Source organism: Bos taurus, chromosome X (genome assembly GCF_002263795.3).
Source record: "Bos taurus isolate L1 Dominette 01449 registration number 42190680 breed Hereford chromosome X, ARS-UCD2.0, whole genome shotgun sequence".
Classification (NCBI taxonomy): Eukaryota; Metazoa; Chordata; class Mammalia; order Artiodactyla; family Bovidae; genus Bos; species Bos taurus.
The window spans coordinates 128,643,353-128,655,533 of NC_037357.1; the positions used below are offsets into that span (position 1 = coordinate 128,643,353).

The following is a 12,181-nucleotide window of genomic DNA, read 5'->3' on the forward strand; positions in this document are numbered from 1 at the left end:
AAACTGTGTTTTTTAAGGGCTCTACAGAAATGATATTTGGGATACAGACTTTAGTCAGACACGACTAAGCGACTTCACTTTCACTTTTCACTTTCAAGCATTGGAGAAGGAAATGGCAACCCACTCCAGTATTCTTGCCCGGAGAATCCCAGGGATGGGGGAGCCTGTTGGGCTGCTGTCTATGGGGTCGCACAGAGTCGGACACGACTGAAGCGACTTAGCAGCAGTAGTAGCAGATGCAAGAATGAATATGAATTGCAGGACACATTGGGCTTCCCCCGTGGCTCAGCCGGTAAAGAATCCCCCTGTAATGCAAGAGACACGGGTTTGATCTCTGGGCGGGGCAGGTCCCTTGAAGGAGTGCATGGCAACCCACTCCGGTATTCCTGCTTGGAGAATCCCATGGACAGAGGAGCCTGGTGGGCTACAGTCCCTAGGGTTGCAAAGAGTCAGACAGGACTGAAGCAACTGAGCGCATAGTCGATTAACAATGCGGTTTCAGCTGAACAACTGAGGGACTCAGCTCCGCATACACATGTATCCGCTTCATTCTTTCTGGGGCTATTAGTTGTTCTCCACTCTTCTCGAGTAGCATATTGGACACCTTCCAACCTGGGAGACTCATCTTTCAGTGTCAAATCTTTTTGCCTTTTATACAGTTCATGGTGTTCCTCATGGTAAGTATACTAGGGTGGTTTGCTATTCCCTCCTCCAGTGGATCATGTTTTGCCAGAACTCTCAAAACTCTCTGGTCTGACCTGTTGGTCTTGGGTGGCCCTGCACGACATGGCTCATAGCTTCATTGAATTATGTAAGCCCCGTTGCCACAACAAGGCAGTGATCCATGAAGGGGATACATATATCCATTCTCCCCTAAGGCCCGCTCCCATCCAGGCTGCCACATAACACTCAGCGGAGTTCCCTGTGCTATACAGTCGTTTCTTGCTGGTTATCCATTTTAAATATAGCAGTGTCTACATATCTATCCCCAACCCCCCAACTATCCCTTCTCCCCATCCTTTCCCTGCCCCGCAACCATAAGTTCATTCTCTAAGTCTGTGAGTTTGATTCTGTTTCATAAATAAGTTCGTTTGTATAATTTCTTTTTTGATTCCGTATATAAGGGATGTCATATGGTATTTCTCCTTTTCCGTCTGGCTTCACTCAGTGTGACAATCTCTAGGTCCATCCATGTTGCTGCGAATCGTGTTATTGAGATACAGTTTTTGATAAATGTGGCATTGTTAAGATAGCATAAAAAGCTAAAAAATGTTAATAATGTTTACAGTTACCTGTGTAATAGTTCTCTAACAAAAACATGTGTTTTCTTTTCAGCTCTGCCTACTCAGTGGCAGTTTCCCTCATTTCATTTTTAGGTTTAAAAGCATCAACTGGAATTGACTTGCTTTCAAAAACTGGACCAACACAAATTGGACTTGATACTGTAGATTCACTAGCAAACAAGCAATGTCATCTACTGAACAAGAAAGGTTCTGCTGTTATAATGGAGAAGTCCTTATTTTTCATTTGTCTGAAGGAAATTTTGTAGATGAAGGGCCTAAAAAAACACCTGTGTTACATGTCAGAAGAATGGTATTTGGCAGAGGACCAGAGGGATTTGTTCAGAAATCCACTGGATTCTTTAGCATAAAAGAAGAATACTCTCATTTAAAAATTATGTGTTGCGACTGTGTTTCAGATTTCAGAACTGGAATCAATCTGCCTTATGTTATGATACAGTGCATTAAAGAAGAGAACATTTTCAAATATTTTCTACTGTTTCTTCATGGTACCAATAAATTTGAAAAGTGTTTGAGTTTTAGACTAGGCTATGAGTTGAAGGACAGTATAAGGGTCCTTAATGGCCCTTTAGTTTTATGGAGACATGGTCAGACATTCTTTTATATCTCTTCTCAAACTGGCAAAGTTGTCACTGTGCCCATGAACTTTTCCTCTGTTGAGTGGGCAGGGGAGATTGAAAATCTAGGTATGGTTTTGTTAGGACCAAAGAGATGTTATTTATCTGCAGAAGGATGCACTCCAAAGCCTTCAAAATCAGATTATGCAACTTGGAATACCCACTTTTGTGCGTACTCTCTTGAAAGGGCAGAAATAATAAGTGATACATACATTATCCCTCCTGCTTATACCAGCATGATAACGTTTGTGCATGTCTATTCAACTGAGATTGTCAATGACCAGTTAAGAATGTCTCTGATTGCCCTTACTCAAAAAAATCAGCTGATTTCATTCCTAAATGGGACTCCTACAAGTGTGTGCCAGCTTCCATTTGGAGATCCTTGTGCAGTTCAACTTGTGGATTCAGGTGAAGAAGAACTCCTTTTCATCATATCCTTTAAGTCCAGTCATGCTTGTGCTGTTTGGGAAAAGAGCTTTCAGGTATGGTACTTATAATCATTCAGTTGGCATCATCTTAGACCTACTAAGCATCCCTACGCTTCATAGGATTCATCCTAGAGTCTTATTGTCCAAATTGATTTTTAGTCCTGCACTTAAAAGGAAATCATGTATATTACAGCATTCCTTTTTCTTAAAATGATTATCTGAATGTTATTTAATAAGTTTTGCCTTGCCATTTTGAGTCATAAAATCCTTGAGTTTTTGGAAATACATGAATACATAACTACAATTATTATCTATCTATTTGTCTTTTACCATAACTGTTTCTAATTTTCATTAATGCAATAATAATTGGATTTGTATTTTTACTTAGAACAAGACCATAAGCCCTTTTGGGAAACTCAAATCAGTTGTTGAACTTTGAAAAAGTTGGTAGTTGTTGTTTTAAACTTGAAATCTAGAGGAGTTCCTTGAAACCTGTCATCGTCCCTTTAGAGACAAATGATGGTTCTCCAGAGAAAAGCAACATGTTAATTTTTCTAGAAATTGTTGCTTAGAGAATTACATTATGTTACATTTTGAAACTCAGTTGTCCTCTGAAAAAGCATTCACATTTTATCTATATGTAGTCATATGTCTTTTAATGTAAGGTTTGAAATTGCTTTAAAATACTCACTGGTATTGAACGTTCAATAACAAGTAAAAAGGTGTAGAAAATGAGAAGGAAATTGGTGGACTGGAATTATGTATCTCCAATATCTCTCTGACCCTGATGTTTTGTTAACATTGCATCCCCCTGGCATAAGGCGTTTATCAGCATATTCAGTTATGTGTGCTGAAGTGTTAATAGTTTGGGATCTTCCAAAGCAGTTTTTAGTACTTTTTACAGCTTTTTAAGTTCTTGTGCTACTTGGGAAAACAAAAAGCAGATACTGCCTAACTTGATGTGCCCTGTCCATTTCATTAGAAGCTCAGTTAAAATGTCTCTCATTGGATTATCACCTTGATATGAAATATTGATAAATGTTTCAGAAAGCTTGAAAGGCTTTTTTTTTTTTTTATTTGAATGTGTATACGTGTATTTGTGTGTGTGGAAATAGGTTGAAATTATGTTTTATGAGACTTTTCCTTGTAGATTACCTTGATGCTAGTAGGAATTATGTGACCATGTGCAACCTCTGCAACACACAGAGGACTTAAATTCTCAAAAGGAAAATAATTTGAAAACTGTCCTGTTTTTATTTTGAGAGCAATCTTTAAAAGCTCATCACACTTTTATTTCAAGGTTTTGTGGGAAGGTAGCATTTTCTGTTTGAAGAAGTGGTGTGAGGAAAAGCATCTGTTAATAGTAAAGCCTATACTCCTTATTGGGGTCAGAGTAGTGGGAAGAACACTGTTAACCTTGGGTTTCAATCCCAGATGAACACCATACTAGTGTTACCTTAAGGGATGTATTTACATTTTGTGAACTCATTTTCTGTCTGTTTGAATTTGCCATCATCCTGCCTCGGAGAGGGGAGAATTCAATAAAATGACATTGTAAAGTGACTTGGACAGCACCTGGTGCTCAAGACAAGCCCAGAAAGTGGCAGCTACTATCATGTTGGACGAGGGCTGGGGCTGTCATCAGCAATGGTGCTTACCTAAGGTTCCCTCTTCACCTGGCTAAGGAGTAGTAACTTGCTGTCTCATTCATTCAGTGGAATAGTCCTCTCTTTCTTGAAATGGATTCCCTGCTCAGACACCATAGAGCTCTGCCACCAACACATTACCCAAGGCAGAAGACTGTATCACTGTTTGTACATGGGCCTGTAACTGGTGGGCTCCCTGCTTTGAAATCATATCCTAGGGTTCTTTTTCTACACTAGACCACCAGCCTTTCCACAGGTTATTTACCTCCATCTCTACTGGCAATCGCTATGCTACCTCTTTAGGGATTCTGTACTTCTAAGCTATTCTCAAGTGCCCAGTACTGAATGCTCGGGAGGTACATCCTGATACCTACAAGTTAAGCGCTTCTAGATTGTCTCTGATACCTTGCCACTCTGGGAGTTTCACAGCTCCTGTCCCTGTCATGGTGTTTATTTATACACCCCTACTTAAAAAGAAAACTTGATGTAGCTTACGGTAAAATACTTGATTACTTTAGCAACAAGAATAAAGTTTAAGAATCTACAGATAAAAGGGAGAATAACCATGTCAGAAAACCTGAGTTAAGGGAAGTAATTGCATTTGAGCAATACACTTCGTTTAGCAGTTAAGAGAAATATAAAGTAAATACAGGAGGTTTTGTAATTGAATGGAACATACTATTAAGGGGAAAAATATTTTTCTCGTTGCCTAGTGAAAGGAATTTCCTGTTTGTGGTATCAAGAGGTTTTAAATAGTAAAATGAATACATTATTGAGTAATAGAATGGTGCCTTTGATGGTTTTGCCCCCAAATGGGAGAAAACATCAGATGCAGTCTTCCTTTGCGTTGGCTATGGATTTCATCCATCCATCCTTTTGCTACTTCATTACAAACAGGAATTAAGGCAACTTACAAAGATAGGTGAACTACAAATAAGCATAAATTAGAATAAATAATGAAAATCAAGGTTACTGTGTTCTGAGATCAATGCTTCATAAAGGCCCTGGTCCTCAATCCAGTAATAGGGCTTGAAAGAGAGAGCTGAGTGTGGAGAAAAACATAATTAGCTTTTCTCCTAGGCTTTTTCTTTTGAGTAGAAGTTACCTCTGCAAGTTGTGACAAGTATCTTTGTAGCAGGCATTTCAAAATTGAGATCATTGTCAAGTATGTGTGAAACAGATAGTGGTGTGTTGTCAGGTAGAAAGAGGCCAGTATGTTTAGAGGTGTGCTGTCTGATATGGTCAGTAGTAACTGGCTGCAGGTGGTGATCCAGCATTTGCAGTGTGGCTGGTCAGATTTAGGATGTGTTGTCCATGTCAAATACACAGCAGATTTCAAAGGCTTAGTAGAAAGTGGGAGTAAAATATTAATAATTTTTCTTGATTCTGTTGAATTGAAGTGATAATATTTTAGCTAGACTAAAATGCCTTTCAAAAGTAAAATCACCTTTTTACTGCTACTAGATAATTTTCTTTTATTGGCTACTGGAAAATTGAAAGTCATGTATGTGCCCTGCCTTTGTGGTTCACCTATATTTCTTTTGATCAGCCCTCTTCTAGAGCTAGAGATTGCAGGTGTGTGTACATGCATGCATGCATAGCTCTGTGGTGGTTGCGTGCTGAGCACATTCTTTTTGCCAGTGTCTCTTGACATGGTTCATTATAATGCATGCTACTCATGGTGGGGTGGTGGGAGAAAGGGAGGCTATGGGCTTACAAATAAGCTTTCTCCTTGCATGAGTGAAAACTCACTGTTTTGAGTGAAACATCACTGCTTTGGAATTAGCCTTATAGGGGAAAGATCGATATTTGATTACGTAGCTTGAAGAGTCTTATGTATTCTTGCTTGAATGCAAGCTCCCCTCTACCTGGAAGATGATGTATCCATTCTTCTGGGGTTCTGCATGGGGGTTTCAGCTTTTCTGCCTGAGGGAGAAGGATCTGATCCTTCTGTTAGTTTTCCAGGGGATCAATCTGGAAGCCTTCAGCTTTATGGATCTTTAAGAAGTTGTCTTCTATTTTAAACTTGGGATTTCACGTTCTGGTATAAATTTAACAAATCATTCCAATAGGCTATGATGATTCTAGGTGCCCCACTATTAGGATCTCTTCCCTTCTGTGCCCCACATAATCACTATGTTCTCTCCTACCAGAATTCAGGATATATTAATTAATTATAATTTCATATGGACTCTTACTCTGCTTTGAGAGCTCTTAAAAGTGTTTGCTAGTACCTTCTAGTTACCTAATGCAACTGAATTCCTTGTGTAATTGGTTTGATCATAAATACATATCCACTAAGGCTCATGGAGTGAGGGTTATCCTTAAATTAACCAGTTAGAGAAAGAATCTTCACTAGAGTTAGTCATGAGAAGTGTTAACATTTATAAATTATAATAAAAATTTTATATAGGAATCAGGAATGTGACAGCCCCTGGACAAATGTTGATAAAATATTAAATAGAAGTATCTTGCTATCTACAAATTTATGACTCCTTGTGTCTTCTGATCTCCCAACATCTTTATTTTAGTTTGGTTCTTGGTGTTTGCACTACCATTTTCATGACTTACTTGTAAGGTCGAAGATGACAAAGTAGAACTACGTGCAGCAAAAGGATTTAGCTCACTTTATATGTATTCATGTGTTCCTTCTTTGTTCCTTCTTTACCACTCTCTTTCAGGTCGCTGCCAAATGGGAGAAAATTCGTTCAGTACTGATAGATGACTTCTTTGGAACTGGAACGGAACAAGTACTGCTACTTTTTAAGGACTCCTGGAATTCAGATTGCCGGAGTTCCTTTGAAATAATGGGCCATGACGCCTTTAACTGTTCGGTAGGTTCTGTTTACTTTTTATACATTACTTTAAGAACATTTTGGAAAATTTGAGTACTTTAAAGCTTTTGACTTACCTTTAAATATTTGTTTCATGCTTTTGACCCACCTTTTAAATATTTTGATTTCATACGTAAAACTTTGAGAACTTAAAAATACATACATTGAATCTTTTAAATAGTATATTGACTCTCCTTTCAACAGATGTTATACAATTGTATACCAAGTGTTATACAAACAGTATACCATTACTGTTTTTGGTGTAAATTTGAAATATAGTGTATCTGGTATTTGCTCGTGACAATACTGTAAATTAACTTCATCATTGCTTCTGAAGAGCACATTTTATGCCAATAAAGCATGGTGATATTAGATTTATTAAGGAATAAAATCAAGTGAAAGTGCTTTATTAAAAGAAGTAACAGTTCACAATGTGTTAAGATCTTGAACATAAGAGAAATAATACCCCGAAAGTTTCAGGCCTATCTTAAATACCTCTGAGCCTCGGTTTTTTTTTTTTGTAAAATGACAATAATTCTTATTTTCTCTAGTTAGGACATTTTATAAAAACCTAGTAAGCTAGAAAAAGAAAAAAAAAACAACCTAGTAAGCTGATACTTTTTGAGGCAGTATACAAATGTTCCGTGGGTGGTAATAGTGGTATTCATTTTTTTCCTAGTTAGGAGAAAATGGTGTATTTTGTGGCACACTGCTTTTTGGATAAACTTTAATTGTATTTAATTGCAGGAATTTTCAGTTTATTTCAAAATTTCAGTTTTAATGTGCTGTTTTGTTTACTAGGGTGAAACGTTGGATTGCAATGAAGATGACCTATTTGACGACAAACATGGGAATTGTTATTTGGTGGTTCTACCTCTGGAAAGAAGATTGAAAGTTAGTGTCTGTTTCCTTTTGCTTTTTTTGGATTAGTGATGTTCTAAATGAAGGAAAGAACATTGAACAAAAGGTCCTTAAAGTATAAGCAATGTAGTGATTGGGGAAAAAAGAAATGGTACAGGTTATCTCCTGCTTTTCAAAAGTTTGCTTTATGCTACTTTGCTTAATGCCATTTTGCTTTACGCCACTTTGCTTTTAAGAAAGACCTCCATTAGCAAAAACTGTTTTTGCTAGCCAAAAGAAATCTGAAGAGGAATTTTGCTTTTATGAAAAAAGGGGAAAGCGAAAAATAGTGTTCAGCGTTTGTTTTGCAACAAGCCATTGCAGCACACATCCCAAGCAGCGAGAGTGGTCCTGCCACGCTCCTTTTCTGCACCTTATCTCAGCCTCTCAGCAGCCAGCCGCCATGGCTTTTGCCCGGGTCTCTGAGCACCTGGGCTCTATCTTGATTATTTGGTGCATCCCTTACCAAGATGTACCCTAAGGTAATTGCTTCTTTGCTTTACACCCTTTCCTCATGGCTTACCGAAGGTTTCACAGGCATGCACTGCTTTTGGTTAGTGGGGAAGCTTGTATTTCAAAGGATCTATTTCCTTTTTTGGTCCCTCTGTAAAAGCTATTAAGACATTACTTTTAAATGTCTCATCTAAAATGATAGTTTTTTGTAGTAAAATTGTGTGAATTTGATAAGACTTATAAGATAAAACATAAACATCTGTCTTTTGGAAAACACGTATTTTGTAGTTTTAGGGTCAGTATACCATTACTCTTTTAAAAGAGCAGTAAATAAGATGAATGATGACATGTTCCAAACATGAATAGTTTACCTTCACGTTTTCCATACAAAACTCTCTAAAAAAGATTTCGATATTTTCCCAAGTGTACAAAGTTACTGCATATTCCCTATAAAATACTCAGACTTTAATGCCAAGAAATATTAAAAAGAGACTAACAATTATCTTTAATTCTACTACTGTGATATAACCAGTGTTAAAACTCTGACTTGCATATTCTTATTGATGTTTTTAATGAATATATACAAGTTTACATGGAAATGTGATTATAAGATGCCTGTTCTCACATAACCTGCCTTTTTTTTTTCTTTTTTTTCTTTTTATTTTTTTAATTTAAATTTATTTTAATTGGAGGCTAATTACTTTACAATATTGTATTGGTTTTGCCATACATCATCATGAATCCGCCACAGGTATACACGTGCTCCCCATCCTGAACCCCCCTCCCACCTCCCTCCCCATACCATCCCTCTGGGTTATCCCAGTGCACCAGCCCCAAGCTTCCTATGTATACAGAAAATTCATAGAATAATACAGTGATCATCTCTAGTCCCCATGTAGATTCCCCTATTATTACTTTATAAAAATCATATTTGCCTTATCTGTTTCTGCTTGTGTGTATGTACATGTATTTGAAAGTTGCAAATATTCAGTATCTCACTCTTATGTGTTTTAGCAGGCGTCTCCTAAAATAAGGACATTCTCCTGTGTGACCCCAATACCGTTATTCACTTAGAAAGTTAATATAATCTCTCAGTTTTATTTACTATTCAGTCCATATTCAGAGGGCTTCAGTTGCCACAAAAATGTTTCATATGGCTGCTTTCTTCAGGATCCAGTCAGTGTTTGCACTTGATTATTATATGTCTCATTGGTCATCTTCTCTAGAATAAGCCCTCCCCACCTTTTGAAAAAAATGACACTGCTGAGGCCAAGCCAGTTGTCCCTCCTTTTGGATTTGTCTGACTGTTTCCTTGTGTTGACCTCTATGGTTTTCTGTATCCCTGGCAAAGTTTTTTGGTGAAGGGCCAGATAGTAAATATTTATACTTTGCAGGCCCTTAAAAAGTTTTTTTGCAAGTATTTTAATATTAAAGTGAATTCACTAAATACTTAGTGAACACATATTAGATGTAAATGTGAACAGTAGATAAATAAAGCATCATAATGGACAAAGAACCATAAAGGAAAAAGTGGATTACATTAAAAACTTTTGTGCTCCAAACAAAGTAAAATAAAAAGACAAATTTTATAAAAGGAAATTATAAGATTTGACAGAGGATTAATTTACTTAATATAAAATGCATTCTAAAACAGTATTGTTGAGTATATAAAGTGGCCCAGTCTCTTGAAAGGAAGTTTGTTATAGCTATTAAAATGTGAATTGCATGTCTTTTTACTCTTGCAATTTTACTTCTAGAAATCTGTTCTAAGGTTGTACTTATATATGTAAGCAAAACTGATTTTACAGGAATATTTAAATAGTATTTATAAACACAATTCAGTCAAAATCTAAATATCCATCATTAGTATGGTAAATAAATTATGATTTAACTGAACCATGGAATACTATGTAGCTGTCAAAAAGGATAAGGTACCTTTTTATACAATCTTTAAGTGATGACAAATAATTTAATTTATGAAAGCATGGCTTTTAGAAATTCCACTTCTGATAATGTCACTTGATTTTTTTTAATCAACTCTGATAATAAAAAACAACTTAAAATGATAGTTGAAATATATATTTTTTAAGCTTCAAAAGCTGAAAATATTAATATAAGAATAGATTAGCAGACCACACTCTAAAGGCTGGAACCCAGAGAGACAAGCAGAGCACAATTGCCCTGGGAGCATTCTGTATTTACTAAAGCAGTAGTACCCTCGTCACCCAGCAAAACCAACATAAAGTCCTCTGCAGGAACACACATTTATCCTAGGCCTCTTCTGAATCTCACAAATGATTTTTTAAAGAAAATGAGCCACCCACATAAGTGGATGAGTGAGCACATGAAGAAACAAGGCATCCTAATTAATTATTCACAGAAAATAACCAAATACCATTTCTGTAAACAAGTATCCACATGTTACCACTAGCTCTCATTGTGGCTAAAAACAGTTCTAAGTGCTGGAAGACCTTTTAGAGATGAATAGATCTACCCTCTCCACCATTGTGCATACAGGGAAGCTGATGGAGAGCCAGAACTGTGAGGTGGTTTGTGGAGCTGGAACTGGAGTTCAGCCCACTGTCTTTCCCCTCTATAGTTTATTTTCCAGCCACTCATTGAAGGGGATAAGGCAAGGCCAGGACCTTGGAAACACTTGTACACGTGTCCAAGAAGGTTCACAGTGTTGGTGGTAATGCTCCACAACTGCGCCCAGATGTCCACTAGCGGGAGGAGGAGAGGGCAGCTGGGTAGCGAGCTGATGGGATGCTGCAGAGCAGTGACAGGCACGAGCTACAGCTACTAGTGAGAAATGGGTGAGTTGAAAAGTGAGTGCATACAGAATGACTCCACCTACAAAAGTTCAGAAGCAAAAGACACACACAAATGAAACATATTCTTAGGAGTTGATATGATGATGGTAAAATGATGAAGAAGTTATCTTGAAAGGGGAGAGTAGTGTTGCCTCCAGTGGAGAGAGGTTCTCGATTGGGGAAGGCCCATGGGTTGCTCTGAAAGTGCTGCTTTTTTGACCTGAGTGTGATTCCAGTGGTTTCTACTTCATCCTTAGTCTGTGAATTTTTTTTTTTTTTTATCTTGTGCACTTTTCTGCATGTATGAGAGTGGTCACAATAAGAACAGGAAAGCAAGATTCAGCGTCACACAGTACAGTGTGCTCCTGTATTTGGTTTGGGGTGGGTTTTATTTGTTTTGGGGGAGAAGAATGAAAACATACCTTAACATACACATGGGAAAGTTCTGGAAAGGTAAACAATCTTTTGTCTTTACCAGTGGGATTGAGGGTCTAGGAAGGGGAAGTGAGATGTCTTTGTATGTTGTTTCAATACATTGTCATGGGCTTATTTCATAGTTTTATAACACAACTTGTAACAACATAGAACATTTCAGTAGTCTAATGACTCATGATTTATTCTTGGAGAATTGGGATCATGTTGACAAGAGTCAGGAAGCGAGAACACGGAAAATTTCTGAGGGGGTCCTCATTGTCAACCTGCCCGTGTGTCCCTCTTCTTCCGCCCCCTACCCCTCCAGCATTTTCAGACTTGGTTCTCCACCTTGGACAGGTACATCTCACGTCCCGTCAGTCATGAATTACTCAACCAGTGAGTGATGGAGTGTGAGTGATGTGGAACCCTCAGAACTAGGCCAACATAGGAAGTTTTAAAATACTAGCTAGACACTTGACATATTTTGTGCAATGAGGTAAGATAGGGTTCAGTCTTCATTCTCCAACTTCTATTCATTGATAAAAGGAAAAAAAAATCTGTCTTAAAATGTAATTTAAAAGAAAGGCAAAAAAAAAATAAATAAAAGAAAGGCAAATACAGGATATATCTTGTTTTTTTTTCAGTTTAGAAAAACATATTAAAAGCTAAATTAATACTTGAACAGTCTCAGATCACCATCTGCAATGAAACAGCTTCTGAAAGTTCAATGGCGCAACTCTTTAAATTTTCAGAAGTAAAATATATTTCATGAATG

At 37.3% G+C, this 12,181-nt stretch overlaps 1 protein-coding gene across 2 annotated transcripts in view; it reads left to right on the top strand.

Moving 5' to 3' along the window:
• FANCB (FA complementation group B) overlaps positions 1-12,181 on the top strand; it is a 56,154-nt gene that overhangs the window by 10,074 nt on the left and 33,899 nt on the right. For both annotated transcript variants that reach the window (XR_009493617.1, XM_010822208.4), the window contains exons 2-4: positions 1,336-2,400; positions 6,674-6,826; positions 7,628-7,720. Coding sequence is in view for 1 of the 2 variants with exons in the window: in XM_010822208.4 (XP_010820510.1) it covers positions 1,468-2,400; positions 6,674-6,826; positions 7,628-7,720 (1,179 nt within the window). In the remaining variant the exon portion in view is untranslated. The remainder of the gene's footprint in view (positions 1-1,335; positions 2,401-6,673; positions 6,827-7,627; positions 7,721-12,181) is intronic.